Genomic DNA, 17,549 nt, shown 5'->3' on the forward strand with positions numbered 1-17,549 from the left:
TATGCCAACCCCCCAAGGTTCAGGGGTCTTTACAGAGGAGGCAGTAGAAAGATTGTAACAGCCAGAGGTGAAGGAGGACTACAAGGAGACAGTGTTTTCTGGACACAATGTGCAGATTACACACCAACTCACAGTGATTGCAACAGCATTGTGTAAGACTTGTGCACACTCCAGCCAGACAAAAATCCCAGTATGAGGGTAAGTGGTGCACACCTACCCCAGTTGAAGTGCTATTCATGTTTGATAGTTGCTGGGAGAGGGGAACTCAGTTTTCTTTAATGGTGTGATCCCTGGTAGCTGGACTGCTCTCTATAGGAAGTCCCATACCCAAGAGTATTTAGATATCATGAATTGGAGTAGACAGGCTTAATAAATATATATATATATATATATATATATATATATATATATATATATATATATATAGAGAGAGAGAGAGAGAGAGAGAGAGAGAAAGAGAGAGAGAGAGAGAAGAGATACAGAGTTGGGTGAGAGGAGTTAGGGAGGAAAGGTGAATATGATCCAAATATACCGTATGAAATTCACAAAGAACTAATAAAAACTATTACTAATATGTATTTATAAGCAGAAAGTCACAGATTAAATCATATATTCAATTTAATAAAAAGAAATTAAGTACACCTAATGAGGAGACAAATATAACATTTACTGTGTGTAAAGTAAAATATATAGCCTGATCAAGATATGCAACACAAAGTTTCCTGTTACTGAAAAGAGGTGTAGCTAAGAATTGTTTCTTATATTTCAAAGATTTTTTGAATGGGATTAGAGGGCTGGCTCAGCAGATAAGAACACTTGTTTTTTTCCAGAGATACCAAGTTCAGTTCCCAGCACCCATGTTGGGCAGCTCAAACCACCTACAACTCCAGATCCATAGAATCTGATGCCCTCTTCTGGCCTCTGCAGGCACGCACATAGATATGGCAGATACCCAAACAGATATACACATATAAACATAAATAAAATCATTTAAAATTCTTTTAAAAACAGGATGATTATATTCTGATCAATAATTACTATGGTATTTTAGCATTTTACCTAGTTTCACTTATATACCTTACTTAGTGATTTCTTTACAAAGTAACATTTTTACTGTCCCCAAGACAGTTGTATAAATGGGAAGAAAGACTCAGGTTTTAATTATCTCAGTTAAAGGTAAACTAAAGTATTTCTAGCTACAGTATTTAGATATTAATTATCCTTCCAAACTAAGTTAGATGTTTTTCATTGGAATATTTCATGCTCTCTGTCTTAAGTGATGCACTATAATTGAAACTTTATTAGGCTTTGTACTGGGATTTTAGTATTTATCACCCCTGAAAGACAGAAAGATGAACTGATTTAAGGAGACCATTAAGTTCACTGAGGTAAAGTGTTCTAAAACCTAATGGACATCATTAAAACAAAACAAAACCAGTTCTTTCATAATTCTTTATTAAATTTCATAGAATGGTTATATTACCATATATGTTCAATAGCTTTTAAATGACATACAAAGTCTCTTATTGTGAGTTCTAGGAAAACTGAAAACTAAAACCCACAAATTTCTCATTAATTATTCCTTCCTCAAATTCACACTGGGTTTATACCATTATATGCTCAATAGCACTTAAATGACTATAGAAGGATCTTGTTAATAATTTAATGTTTACTGAAATAATATCTGCCATTAAACCATGCAGGGAAGCCCACAGCAGATCCTACTGTATGCCATTTCAGCCAAGCAGGTAGGGTAAATTCACACTTGTTAGTACATTTTCTTACAAATAAACAATAATTATAATAAGTATGATTGCAATGTATGTTAGATTTTGAATAGAGGTATTCAGTGGGCCATTTGCAAAGTACACCAATTATTGGGTATAGTGACAGCATCAAAAGAAAGGAATAATCACCACAGTGTTCTATATGAACTCAGAAAAGCAGTTTGTACACAATTGGCCTTCAAAAATCCTAAGGAACTGTCTCTGTGGTTCCTCCTCCATCAAATGTAGGATCTTTCTTACAGCATGCCAGTGAGTTTACAGAGAATGTGTGCAGATTTAGACGAACCCCAGTCCACATACAGTGTATGCTCTAGGGAAAGGAACTGAAGCCCTTTCTAGTCTTTGATGGAACACTTGGACTGCCCTAGGGCCTAGTGCACTTGCATTAATCTCCAGTAATTCTTGGGTCCTGAGGTCAGCATCAAAATCCCCACATCTCTCCTCATCCAGGTACATTCACCCTAACTCTAATATGCCTCTTTGCCAGCCGGGAGTTTGTTGTCTACAGACTGGACTAGTTCTGCCTCTGGAGACTCGGTGCACATGCTGACCCTGAGAGCAAGTCTGGAACGAGTCTGTCTTCCCTTACAGGCCCCTGGACTTGGGGAAGAGGGAACACCAAGGCATGGCCATAGTGCTTCTCATCTCTCATTTTAGACACAGGGTAAAGATAAACAGAGTTTTTTTCTAATTTCCTAAAATCTGTACATTTACTTCAAGCTACAGAGGAAATCATGATTTACACATTATTTTATTCTGAAAATGTATCAGGAAGTCTTACATTTAATTTTCACTATATACACACTGTCTCCTGGCATTAAACCCGGTTCAGATATGTATTTGGAGACTACTTACTTCTACACTAGCTGTAGACAGAGAATTCTGAAGTTCCCCTTTATTAAATGTTAGTTATGAATAGAACTTTTAGTAGAAGGCAAGGTAGACTTGTCACAAGAAAATGAAGCAATCTATATTTCAAGCTATTATGTTTGCACTTGTTGGGCAGCTGCAATATAGATGTTTTGTCAAGTGTCCTCAGACTTCCCAGGCTGACAAATGGTATTTCACTCTCTGTCCTTTTCTAAGACATTTGCCTTTCCCATTGTTCTAAAATGCGACACTCATAAAGAAGAATGCCAAAGAAGAAAGTGTCACACAAAATAAGGAAAGCCTCCAGTGCCAATCACATTAGGTTCATGGCGGTCTGTCAACATCACTGTCGTTGACAGTTTTGTTACAGATCTCAAAGGGCTTTTCATGGTAAATGTGAAGATCACATTGTTCAACTGAACCAATTCTCCCTTTGTTTCTACTCCCTTCTGCCCTCCTCTCCCAGCAAGACAATTAAGTGAAGTTTATAATTCTAACTGACAAGTAGCAAAAAATGTTTTGTACTTTTCATGGAACATCAAGTCTTAGAATTCTCTAGTTCACATTAGTTAATATTTATTTTATTCTGAAAGTCAATGGAATAAACATGTAAGTGATACATTTTCATATTAAGCTAGATTTCTTCCTATTAAAAGTGGGTCAAGTTTAAAAAACTGCAGAAACCAAACTAATGGCTTAAGCTTCCTGAAGAGTCCTTAAGATTCTTCCATATGCCCACAACTGGTAGGAAAAAGTCTGGGCAATGATAGGAAGAAAATCTTATATATGGGCTGTTCAAGGAGGCTAGCAATACCTCATAAAGTCCCCATCCCTGAGCCAGATTTTATCACACAAGACGAAGTTCTGGGCCTTGGATACTTCTTCACATACCATACAGAAGGTTATCTTAAAGAAGATGGATGATTCAATCATGTTTACTGTCGGGTATCAGTGAATTAAACTAAGAATAATCTAAAAATGAAAAATGTCCACGTTAAAGTAGATGCAAGTTCCCCTGTTTGGTGGTAGTTAGGTTTGTCTGACATAGTGTTACAGGATCAGATACATGGCCTGACTTTCTTTTGTTTTGTGTTGTTCACATCTAAGTAAAGAAATTCATTTCTCAAGGGTGCTCTTTGAATCTCTTTCTTCTATTATCTATGTGCTCCATAACAGCTTTAAATTGAGCCTGTCATGATAGCCAGGCTGTAACAGACAGGCTGTCTCAGGCTGGCAGTATTGGGAATGACTTGACTGAGGCAAAGTGATTTGTCTGTGTCTCTGGCCCTCAGAGGTTGACTTCTTCCTTCCTGTGTGTCATCACACCTACCCCAAATCAAGAGCCCTCCCTTTCTGCATTAGCCCTTTAGTGCACGGTGTGATTAGCTGGTTAGAAAGATCAACTTACCTGGCATAAAATCTTGCATGGGTCTGACGTTCTAAATGGACATTCTATGGCTTTTGCTGCTGAACAGTATTTAATCTCTGTTGTGGCCTTGATGATTCCATCACAGTGGATGTTGACAGTGACTGAACCAGCAGGAAAATCTTACAAAACACAAACAAGAGTAAAGCTAAGTGCCAAGTATAATGCACACATTGTATCATTATGACTTAAACTTCAAAGGAAGCCTTTTTGACATTCCAGCATTTAACCTCCAGTATTTGGAATATTTTTTTCTATATTCAGTACTTAAAAAACACAAAATATACACATTTAGATTAAATAAACTTCCAAGACAAAAACATGCCAAAATTATATAAAAAAGCAAAGCACTAAATTATTTCTCCCTATTGATATAATTTTTGTAAGGATATTAATAATCTTTACATAATTCCTTAGAATTTAGCAAAGAGAATCTATTCTTTAAGCTTGGGAATTTATTTCATTTTTGTGATAAAGAAATCCATTCATTACATGCCAGTTTCTAGAAATGTGTGTAGAAGAAGTAAGATATATTGAAATTACAGAACATTTTGCAATTGATTAGCATGAGAAGTCCTGGGGAAAGTAAGTATATCCAGAATCTTCAGGATTCTGTTTACTCCATCCATCTATTCATCTATCCACCCTTCATCCAAAGTCTTTCTGTAAACAAGTTGTTCAAAGTGACTGACAAACCATACCTTGAATTTTACTGTCAGCAATGTTAGAGCTATATAAAAAATTGTGGACTTCCATTAAAAATTTTTTAAAAAACAATAATTTCAATTAGAGTAATGCTTTTGTGTAACAAATAAAGCAAAATTTGTCTTTAGATCTGTTTGAAGGACAAATTTTAATAGCTTTCCACTCTGCCATAGAGATATTTCTCAAATTCTTTTAAAAAATGTCATTTAAAATATGAGGTTCAGAAGAAGTTTAATGAAAAGACCAACATCCTTGAACAGCTGTGAATGTTTAATTTCTTAAAGGTTAGACACTAATTTTGAGTCATCTCATGAAGTTAGCACATCTGTCATCATTTTGTTCAGGTAAATTCAAAGCCAAAAAAAAAAAAAAAAATCTTAAACAGAACAAGATCATGGAGCTAAAATTTCCATCTTTGCATTCTTGATAAGACACTTAACGTGTGTTATAAAATGATACATGCTAAAATGTATCACTCTCTTCCCAAAGAAATAGACACCCAATAAAGAATAAGAGAAACCACAACAGAGCCAAGTCTACAACAAGCATCCCATGAACTAATGAGGTGAACAGGAAGTTGGTGTTGTCAGAGCCAAATAAAATTGATTTCAGCAGATTTTATATAAAACTAAGCTTAAAACACTTTAAAATTGTTTCCAGAATTATAATACCTAGAAATCATAAACTAAACAGAAATTTACTGATCAATTTCTTTCTCATGCAAGTTCAGCACAGTAAGCCGTATCTCCTGAACTACTTTTCATGAGATGTGAAGTTACAATTTACATTATCTAGAGCACAGTTTTATCATTAATAAAGAGTCAATATTTTTCTTCATGTATTACACATTTCTTTCAACTTTTAATTAGATTTCCCCCAGCTGTTAGGTTTGTTTCCTCATGGTATTACTGGTACCAGAGGAACATTCTGTTTCTTCTGCACAGAAATTAGCTAGTATTTCTAGTTGAAAGTTTTAGCATGCTTTCAAGGCTTAGCTATATATAAGGTGGAACTATTGTAATTTCAAATTGCTTTAGCCATAGATGCCATTAGGAAAAAAATGGTCCCTGGAAAGATCAAGTGATTGTAGATACATAAAATTATTAAACTGAAAGGATGATGGTCACCAAACTGGTTGGCATTTTCTCAGGCAAAAAGCTCAGACTGTAGTGTTGAAGTGGGTCACAGGGCAAGAAATTTTACCTAGGAAAAGAGTGTGAGAATGTTCTTCCTTCTGAGTATCACTGAATATGGTATTAGATTTTCTTTGTATTGCTACCAGCTGAAAACATGTGGTTGTAGTATAATCTCTTACAAAAAGTCAAAAATTATTGATTTAAATTTTAAGATTTAGTTCAGCTCAAATTCCACAAATGAATGACACTAGGTGGTATCAATCTTTCTCTAAATGGCTTGTTTCACTTATTGTTTTTCATTTTCATTCAAGCTGCTACAAATACATGACTTCATCTTTCATATGATTGAATAATATTCATACTATTTCACATATAAATTACACAACTTCTTTATCCTTTTCTCTACTAATGAGCACATAGGTTAATGTCATTCCTTCACTATTGTGAACAGTTCTGCAACCAACATGAGAGTTCAGGTTCCTCCTTCATAGAATTATTTTTTTCCATTGGGGGTATGCCCCTGGTCAGAACTGTAGGGTCAGATGACAATGCTATTTTCCATTTCCTAAGAAGGCTTTCTTTCCATAATGTTGTATTGTTACACTCTCACACATGGTGTGGAAATTCTCTTCTCCACGCCTCCTTAGGATTTATTACTTTTTGTCTTTTTGATAACAGCCATTACAATGTAGCAAGATTAGCCATAATGGAGACTTTGTCTCCGATGATTAGGGATCTTGAGCATTTGGGCACATAATTGTTGATCACTTCTTTTAAGGGTCTATTTACATGATTTTCTTATTCTTTTTTAAGTGAAAATGTATGCAATATATTTTATCACAGTTTTCTCTTTCCCATCTCCTCACATCTTCTGCCTACCTCCCCATTCACCCAGCTCTATGCCTCCTTTCTCTCTTAAGGAGAAAAAAAAGGCCAATAAAACACAAACAAACATACCAGAATTAAAAGAAATAACATCAAAAACAGCACAAGAAGTAATAGGATTACTCTGTTGTTATTGAGGTTCTTATATACACTGGATATTAATCTCTTATCCAGTAGTTTGTAAACACTTTCTCCCATTCTGTAGCTGTCTTTGAACTCTGCCAATCATTTCCTCAGCTGTGCTAAAGTTCTTTTTTCAATAAATTTTCGTATGTCTGTTTTTGCATTTTTTGCTTATGCTTTGAAGTATCTCATAGTTAAAATTTTTTAACCCATCTCAATGTCTTGAAATGTTTTTAAAATAGGTTCTTCTAATTGTTTCAGGAACTTTTGTGTATTTTTATCCTTTCTACAATGCCTGGCATGAATATCAATCAAAACCATTATTAAGTAATATGGATACTTTCATTTGGCATCTTGATCTGCTACTTGGGAAATATTATTTAAGTACCTCTTAATTTGTAATATTGATGGTTCTGTATTGATTTAGTTTAACTAGATTCAGACTGAACTCTGGAACTAATTACTTACAAAGTATTATTCATTACATCATTTAAGAATGTGACATAGAAAAAAATGTGCATAGGATAATAGGGGCTAAGTACAAGAAAGTAAAAGAGAAACAGAGGGGGGTTCTTCCCGTCACATTTCTGCATGCTTTCCACACCAAGAAACAGTGTCTGGATGTCTGCATATTACTGGAATAACAGCTTTGTTTCTGAGAGCCCAACTCCAATGCCAGCGCAGAGATCATAGAGAAGCTACTCATGTAAACAAACAATGCTGGCTTGTAAGTATAAATGAACTGTATAACGAGCTCAGGATGTACTTAATATACTTTACAATTATGAATATTTTATATTTCCACATTTATGAGATGAAATATTTTTATGTAAAGTATTTACAAAGCTCATAATTTTTGAAGTTTTACATAACTTTATGCTCTGATTTTAGAAAATGTGCCATAGGACAGAAACAGGTAGTCTTCTATTTTTAAAAATATTTACTTTCTCTAGTTTTAATTTTGTGCATGTGGGTATGTGTGAGTGCAGATGCCTGTACCTCTGTGTGTGGGTATAAGCCTGTGGAAGCCAGGAGAGGGTGTCAGATCCCCAGGAGCTGGAAATACAAGCAGTTATGTGCTGCTCAAACTAGGTGTTGGGAGTCTAATACAGTTTAGTATGGAGCAAACAAATATGCATAACCAGATGATTAGCTTCACAAGTGAGATGAGGAAATGATGAGAAGAAAATTTCTGAAATAATGAAAAAGAATTACACTTTATAAAACAGCTAAAACTTTCCAAAGCTTGGAATGGAGACAAAAGAAAACATTAAGTTCTTTAATAAAAATTAAAAAAAAATCTGTGAATCCTCATGCTGCATAAAGGAAATAATTTTAATTCCATATTTAGTAGCTACTATATATCAAAATACTCTCCACTGACATATTTAGTGATGTTTGATGTTACTGGCAGCCATTTCCCTAAATGGTTTACAAACCAAGTTATAAGGATTTATACAATCTCACTTTTGCAAATCAGATTAATAATAACAACGTTGAACATGTGAGAACTAACACAGGAAGCACCTGCCGAGCAAACTCAGTTTCTGTAGGGAAGTGAAACCATTTACCATAAATCACAGGAAAGGAACACGGGGAGAGGTTTTATTATTATTAAAACACAAAGTTTCTCACCTACAGCTTTCATGCACCAGACACTCTTACTCCAACGTGCTGGCCGTGTTCTGAGGCGCTTGTTGCTCGATATAAATTCAACTTCCAGAATTTCACCAATTAGTTCATCTTTCAACAGAATGAATATCTCACCAGGATTCTGTAAAGTACAAATGTATAGGTTAAACATGTCAAAGAGTTGTTCTTCACCAAAGTGCCCAAAACATTTATTAGTGATTAAAATCTTCAAACTATTGGTAAATAAGTTTATCCTGTTTGTATTTTTCAACCATGTTAATATATAAATATATACATGCATGATTCCTTGCATTTTACATTTATTACTTTGATATCTATCAAATCCTCTTCCAGCTTCAAACCATGTTTTGCAACCGAAAAACAGAGAGAACACAGTTGTTTCCTTTACCCTTGTCTCTTCCTGCATATATCTTCCCATCCCAGGGTGTCCAATCCATTTCACAGGCCAGGAGATTTACAGTAATTAAGCCAGTGAGCAATTCCTTTCCCATGTGCGTTATCTTGATAATAGTATCATTTCTCTCTCTCTCTCTCCCTCCCTCCCTCCCTCTGTCCCTCTCTCTCTCTCTCTGTATATGTGTGTGTGTGTAAAAACCTAACAAATATAACTTTAAGACCTCTTACAATTAAAATATACTGAAGATATTAATGTTGTATAGTTCCACAGTGTGTGTGTAGTTCTCTGGGTGTTCTTCACTTATACAAGGGCCCATTAAGTCGTCTGAAATCACTAAAGTTACACAGCTGAAAGTTTCAAGATTTAATTATGTTGGAGAAGTTTGATCGGCAAACAGAGGAAAAAATATGAAAACCACATTTTGGGAACTAAATCCGGCAAAAAAATATAACAATTGGGAAGGGTACAGTCAATATAGAGAGTGGGAATTGATAAACATTATTGGATGTCTACTTTATAGAAATTATGATAAACACTTTTATCTAAGAATATTTCCTTGACCTCTAATTGAAAAAACACAGATACACACACACACACACACACACACACACACACACACACACACATGCATGCGCACGTGCACACACATACACACATACACACCGCGCATGAGCACACCACCACCCAGAACTGAAATGGAGATTACTGTTGTTTATAAGCAGAGCAATTTAGGATTGTATTAAAAAACTATTAAGTATTATCTAACTATCAAATTTACATTATTTCCTATATTATCCTATCTGACTGTGAAAAGTAAAATATTTTATGACTGTCTCAGGTATCATCTCTTAAAGGCTGTTGTTATAGTAAATTTCACCCTGACAGTATATAGGAAACCCGCTGATACATTTTCACGATATCATATTTGTTAAAAAGCCATCAACTTAAATTTTTCCTAATCTATTGTCATTTCTTGAAGCAAAATCACACACCAATAAGACTTACACCTTAGTGTGTTATCCTCAGGCCTTTCTAGAAGTGGTATGTCGATGCTACCAATCTCTTATCTGATGCTCAGGCCCACTTGAACCAGTGTTCACCACAGTCACATCCCAAATATTTATTCAAGTTTTATTTAAATTTCTCTTTTCCAACTATACACAGGGAACAGATCCTACCTCAAAGGGATCTCTGTTCCTGTCCCTGGAACATGTGACATGTCAGCAGATTAAAAAACACGATCCCATGGTCCCATCTGTTCTTCATATGTCTAATAACCTCACATCTGGCACCTCAACCCCAAACAGTGACTTCACATTTCATTTTCAGCCTGGTCTGCAATAGCCTTTACTAGGTTTCGATAGTTCTTTAGAGATCTTTTCAGTACCCAAGTCCCTCCTTCTTTGACTCTATGGATTTGGTAAGCACAGGTGTGCTCTCCAAACAGTTTATTCTCTAAGACACCTCACTCTCATGCATGAGCAGCCCCAAATACGTTGCTTATTATGTACCAGATTCCCTCCTTAATAGAGGGCAGGACTCCACCTTTCAACCATCCAGCAAAAAATTCCAAATAGAAGACACCCTAAATAAAATACCCACATTTCCATTTGTACCCTGGGCTGGTTTCTTGGGTCCAAGACCTGCACAGTATTGGGGCTCACAGAGCTCTGCTCTTAATGTTAAACATTTTGCTGTCATTGCCTTGAAATGCTAACTAATCTGAACCAAGGGGCTTTGCATTTTCATTTTGCACTGCAAGTTAAGTAGCTGGTTCTGTTTAAAGGTGATTGTTGCCTTGCTGATCAGCTCTTTCCTCTGCCTTCTCATAATCGTGCTTTCCACCAAAGTCCACCTCAGATTTTACAGGGTCCTCCCTCTAACTTTAGTCTGCAAGCAATTCAGAAGTTTCAAACAAACACGAACACATTCACACCTCCATCTGCATCCCGCCACAACTAAGTCAAACTCTCTATTCTTTCCTAATTCTCCTCATTCAAAATACTCTGATAGCATTTTAAAATCTTTATATCATTTTCATACCTTCTGAGCATTATGGACATAGTAGATCCTCTGGTGTTCTAAGAATTAAAATGGAGTTCTATAAAACTATGACAGCTTTGGATTGACTATGCTAGGCCCTATTCCTTAGCACCCTCCATGCTGGGCTGTACATACACCTGCATCTCCCTGCAGTAAAGAGCCTAGCCCAGGAGAGAAGATCAGTCTTCAGTTACATGGGTACATTTGAATCAAGGAGAAAGCTTTATGATGTTCATATATTATAAACTTGTATTTATCAATTATGAAGCTACCATTTAGTGCTTTATCTTTTTGATTCTTGGGTTTGTGCCTTTTACTAGGGGTCTAAGAATTAACAGAGAATGGGTTATGATCATTACCACTTATAAACTTTAAAGGTTGCTATACTGCTCACAAAACTTAAGATTTCAACAAAAGGAGTGCATTTTGGTCTATATTAAAGCACATATGTAGTGGGGATTTGCTTGGGTGTTTGGGCTGAAATTTAAACACACATAGAAAATTGAGATCCCAGTAGATCACTGTTAGCACACTAACACAGTGACCTATGGCTTTTTCACACATTCATAACTGCTTTATTTTAAAAGATACCAGCTCAAGAAAGATGGGTTCCTGGGACTTGGTAAACTTGCTGCACAGGTTTCTGCAGTTGCCACCTATTTGTCTCATAATATCAGAAGAAGAATCGGGAAAAAAGAAGGGCTGTGATAATGAAGGCTCTTCCCCACAGATAAAACTAGATGCAGAAAAGAATCTTGTTGTGGGTAGCTGTTCCAGCTTTGACCTGGAAGTACTACCCTTATTGAGGCTTTGGTAACTGTCATGCCTACAAGGCAGGGCTGAGACAGGAGCCCTTAAGACTGGAGACCCTGATGTGCCGGCCCTCTTGTTGGGATCCTGGACACTGGAGGTAGGTTAAGCAGAGTTCTCTAGAGAACACTGCCAGACTGCACTACACCTTTCCTGGACCCTGTAAACTATCCCTTTACTTATAAGTTACCTGACAAAATAAATCTCCCTTTTAACTGCATGGAGTTGCCTTAATACTACAACCAATAGAATCTTAACTGGTCTTGAGGTTGGTGCTTCTGCAGAGGAAACAGAGACAGCCTTGCCCAGTTCTTGATGGGGACTCAGAAATAGCAGGAGAGAGAAGGGTTCAGAGAATAGACTGCAGTGCATCAGAAAGCTTCGTGTAAATTGTGTGGAAGGCGTTAATGGAATCACTATTAAAGATCAGACATTTTTCACAAAGTGAATAAAGGACAACTATGCTAGCTTCACATAACCCACAAGAAGGAGCCGGAGTTCTTCGTGCCACTGTTAGGCAGAAGTGAAGGTGACTCATTTGTTGTAGGTGTACGCTGAGAGACAGGATTTAGCTTTAGTAGGGTTGCTACTTTGGATGAGGTGAGCTACTGTCATGAGATGCCTTGTGTATTATGTAATGCTTGCAGCTTCCCAATTTCTATCAACTAGATGTCAGTAGCAACTGTGATAATCGGGGACACTTGCAGGTTTGCCTGCATCTCCCCATATAAAAGAAAGGCAAAACTCTTCCAAGTGGAGAACCACTACTCCACGGGAATTTGCTGGAGATTTTTATAGAGTCACATTTTCAAAGCACTGGACAGCATACACAAAGAGATGCTGGTCTAGATGCCACCATTGAGCTAATGCCTTCCATGTGGATTTCATCAGGAAGATAAAGATGGATGTGCCATTTGAACAATGAGTACCTTTGGCAGACCTAACTAACATCATACTGCCTATGATTTGTGCCTCCACAATATAAAATCTAGAATGTCTGACCAATAAACAAGTAAAAGAGGCTTAGAATACTAAACTTGAAGAAGTATACAATCCCATAGAAACAGGTTTAAGCTTACACAGAACACTCCTACTTATTTATTTCTCAAAGAGTTAGGAATAAATAACCCTTATAAATAGTGGGTCAATGCTAAAGAGAAAAATATTATTTTTCTTGTTTTCCTGTTTTTTGAAGCAGCATAAGATTGTCAAGGCTTAGGAAATTGATAATCTGTGGACAGAAAGGGGCTGGGAAAGGTTACTCAGTGGAAGGATCAATACTCCCCAGTTCCTAGGATCACAGGCAGCAAACAGCTTAAAGCTCCACCTCAGTTAGCAATGTACAAAAGCTGCTTCTGCAGAACAAGAGTATACAGTGAGTGGAAATGCCACCAGAAGTGGGTTCACAGATCCAGCAATTGTACAGCAAGGAGCAATGGGGGTGGGTGGGTGGTGGCAAACTAACTTTCATCATAGGGAAGGAAGACTGTGCCCCCGTTGAACACATGGCCATGTCAACATGACAGAAACACAGAACTATGAAATGGATTTCAACAGTGCTAGGTGTGAATAAGGTCCACTTCCAATGGCCTAGAAACTGTCAGAGATAACATTGATAAGTTCTGGAACTTTTAGGATTCCTGAGACACCTCTGTTGTTCCTTTTTCAGGAGAAGGGGCATTGCTCTCTGGTCTTTGCCCATCTACTAACTAGAAGATGTCTCAGAAATCTGGTGGGTTCAAAGGTTGCCATTTTAGACAATTGGCATATACTGAACATTCTCCAGGGAAACCAGAAACACAATTGTCACTCAGCTGGAACCAAATGGTCTTTTCTGTGGTGCTTGGCAACAGTATATGGATTCAGATTGTACTAAAATCTACTTATTGGGAGCCCAAGATTTGTCTGTGATAACTATTTTTGGTCCAAAGGATGGGATTATTCTGAAATGTTGGAGCATAATGCTGGATTTAAAATGTTTTATGTGATCTTTTGATCATTTAAAAAGTAGAGTTCTCAAGATGGATTTGATATTGAAACAATTTAACTTTATAAGGCCTGAAAAAATTTCTATATCCATAGATATTTTTAAAAAGCCAATGGCTGGTCTATTTAAAGGACCACTGTCTAGTCATCTACATAAGGTATGTCTGCCGAAAGACAACTGAAGCTTACTATTGATCTTCCATTTTTTGTGTGACTAGTAAGGGGAGGGTTTTATAATACTCAAATTTTACTGCTGCAGATATTTTTAAAAGTAGCTATTTAGAATCATTGCATAACTCCTGGGGAGCTATTTTTACTCTTGGAGTTATTTTATTTCCTACTTTGATTTCATCTATTTGAGACTAGATCACATTGCTTTTATTACAGTTCTTTCCTGTTTCTTCCATTATTTCTGACTCCATAGGAGCTGCCAGCTTTGGTTCTTTAACTTTTTTCTACCCAACTTAAGCTATCTGTTCTTTTACCCACATAGCAACTTGTCTTTGCCTGGGCATCTGTGTCTGGTATCTCAAAAGTATACAGTTCAAGTACACAGTTCAAATTCCCGCCATTTCTGGTAGTTTTTAAGTGGTTTTCCTTCCTCTAGAACTGACAAGAAAGTGACTTAAAAGAACCCTACAGAATGTTCAGCTTCTCTGACCATCAGCAGCCATCAGAGTGATTTTAAGTTCTAGTCAACAGTGGATATCCCTTTTGGAAAATAAAATATCTGTCTGCTTATTGTAAAATCAAGTTACTAAAAGTACTTAATACATGTAGCATGTATGTATCATTTTAAAGTGTCAAGTCACATTTGATAAGATTAAATGTTTGGAGATTCTCTAATGTCCAGTGAGTCAGCAAAGATATATTAAATGCCTACTGAGTACTAGATCTAGGTTCTGACACTGTAGTTATGAAAAAGAGTAAACCAAAATGCTAGGTTAATTGTGCAAATTCTATCACAGTGAAATTTAGTGTTTATGAAAGCAACATGCAATAAAGGCCATCACCACTGACCTCACATGGAATTTCCCCGGGAAGCACCAGGGCCAGAGGCACAGACACTCTGGAAGCTTCTAAGTCATCAGTTTCCTCCTGTCCACTTGTCTCCTCCATATATTTTGCTCTTGGGTTTGGTGGAATGCTGACCTCAAGGTAGTCTTCAGGACCTGAGGAAAATTGCAAGAATACAGATTAGTATCACTCCATCCACTACAAAAAACAAAAAAACAAAAAAACTGCTGTGGAATAGATTTCATAAGTATAGAAGCTGAGTGTAGGATAGTTGAAATAAACATCTTATTCATTAAAATAATATTTTTGACTAAATACTATTACAGCACTTACAACTAAGCTATATCAGTTATATGATTATATGTTCATCTTCTGGTCACATGTTTATAGAAATTCCAAATATCACATTTTTATTGCTATTAATAAATCAATGAAGCATTATAAAATTTATTTACCTTGAAAATTATAAAGAAAAATTTCAGTTAGAACAACTAAGCCAGAATACTAACATATGACACACTCTAATTTTTAAATACTAATTATAAACCGGGAATCGTTATTACACCTGTGTAAGCCCAGTATTTACAAGGAGAAAAAGGCATGTATGTTAAAATTTCAAGTCCAGCCTGGGTTACATAATGAGTTCCAGTACAAGCTGGGCTAAAACATAATTATGGAACAATTATTAAGTAAACTAACACTATATACTGAGTTTAATGGTGAAATACAGGGCTGGCTGGGTGACTTAGCAAGTCAGAGCCCTTACTGCTCTTTCAGAAGACCCAACTTTAGGTCCAGCACCCATATCCAGTAGCTTACAGTTACTGTCTGTAACTCCGGCTCCAGGAGCTCTGACAACTTCTGGTCTCCACTCACACATTTGTGCATATACATAACGTAGATACATATGTAAATAAAAAATAATAAAACGTGGGTGTTCATCAAAATATTTAAGTGTTCTGTGAAAAAAGTGGTTCAATTCAAGTGAGTTCTTTATGGCAGTTCTAGGAACAATGGAACATATTAGCATGAATTTCAGAGCTTAAAGAGGGGTAAAGGGACTGGTGTTTGTCTCATTTCACATGCAGTAACAGCAGTTAGTCTCAGTTATTCAAACATTGTTCTCAATTGAAAGAAAAAAATGTGTTAAATAATGAACTTTTTTTTTAACCACTCAGTGACTCAAAACCCAAAGTGTCTTTATTCAGTCCATCTGGTTGAAATCAAGATTCTCAGAATGAGGTGACATCTGTAACTTTTAGGGTCATCTCTAAGGGAACCGCTACAGAAACTGGCATGGGAAAGTGAAGAGAGTTTGGTTTTCTAGGAGGGAGTCTTGCATGAGCAACAGCACTTTCATGCTATTATAAAGACAGAGGCAAGGCCATGCTGCAAACGTAAACAGTATCCATTCTTCAAAGATGACTGACCCTCCCCAACCCTGACTGGTATGAATGCCCACTGCTTCTTTTCAGTTCCAGGAGTAGTGTCTTTTCTTCTGCCTTCAGATAGGACCAACCACTCTTCCCAGTTCTCCTAGGATTTTTTGACTTTAGTACTGAAAATGCCATGGGCCAGGATATCCTCCACCCCATGTCAGTCCAAGCAAACTGGAACAGTTGCCTTCCTTCTAAGTAAAGTGGTTAATCTAGAAAATCATAAAATGACCCTGTGACAGGTTAGAGGGACGCAACTCTTCTCATGGGTCTTTAGCTGAGAGTTAAATCCTGTTAGATACTGTTAATAATAGTATTGGTGATGATATTTCTGCATTGGTTTTTTTTTTTTTTCACTTTTCCTGGAAATAAACAAATAAATAAAAAAGTAGGCATCTGGCCCCTTGAATGGCAGCTAATAGACCCTTCCCTTATGCCAGTCTGGGTGTGGAGCTTGCAACTAAACAACCCTTCTCTAGGTGACCTTCTGTATCTCACTCTGGTCACCTAGTTGCTTTGAACATTTCAATGATGCCTTGAGGAATCTCCAGTGTTGATGCCACATTAGCAAGAGGCATGACTTTAGTCATACATAAGGACTCCAGCCTTCAGTGCCTAGAAAACGTCTCTTTAAGCTTGACAAGCTCTGTTGACCACTAGATGATGTCATCTGCAGCTGCTCCAAAGTTTCCTGGCCCCAGCTGCTCTGGATCATGTCATAGGATGACATGTCCTAGTTAGGTAAGGAAGATAGAGAGTGCCTCTCCTAGTGAATCAACAGTTTATGATAAACAGGAAAAAAAAACCCAGACTTAGATGAGGCTAGCGATTTGTATAAGGTCTGTGATGATTAAAGTGTATGGCATGCTGTGATTGGTAGAATTATAATCTGAGCACAGGTATGGCCGGCTCTTTTCTAGCTGTAAAAAGAGCCTGTTTGCTCTTCTTTTGGAGTTAGTCTTGAGGCTTCTCTCCTACACATTGATGTCACCCTTACCTCCAGCACTGGGACAAGTCCCATTAAAATCTCCTCCTAAAACAATGGTTCTCAACCTTCCTAATATTGTGACCCTTTAATACAGTTCTTCATGTTGTGGCCTCCCCAACCAAAGAACTGCTTTCATTGCTACTTCATAACTATAACTTTGCTACTGTTATGAAACATAATGCAAATATCTGCATTTTCCAATGATCTTAAGTAACCACTGTGAAAAAGCCAGTTGACCCCCAAAGGGGTCATGACCCATAGGTTGAGAACCCCTGTCCTAGTAGGTC

The 17,549-nt window shown here is 36.8% G+C and overlaps 1 protein-coding gene across 1 annotated transcript in view; it reads right to left on the reverse strand.

The window, feature by feature from the left end:
- Positions 1–17,549, reverse strand: part of LOC118586263 (B-cell scaffold protein with ankyrin repeats-like) — a 106,009-nt gene that overhangs the window by 35,946 nt on the left and 52,514 nt on the right. Inside the window, exons 3-5 of the mRNA XM_036191386.1 lie at positions 14,842–14,993; positions 8,568–8,706; positions 4,066–4,205 (exon numbers count right to left, since the gene is read on the reverse strand). Of these exons, the coding sequence (XP_036047279.1) occupies positions 4,066–4,205; positions 8,568–8,706; positions 14,842–14,993 (431 nt within the window). The remainder of the gene's footprint in view (positions 1–4,065; positions 4,206–8,567; positions 8,707–14,841; positions 14,994–17,549) is intronic.

Source organism: Onychomys torridus, chromosome 6 (genome assembly GCF_903995425.1).
Source record: "Onychomys torridus chromosome 6, mOncTor1.1, whole genome shotgun sequence".
Lineage (NCBI taxonomy): Eukaryota > Metazoa > Chordata > Mammalia > Rodentia > Cricetidae > Onychomys > Onychomys torridus.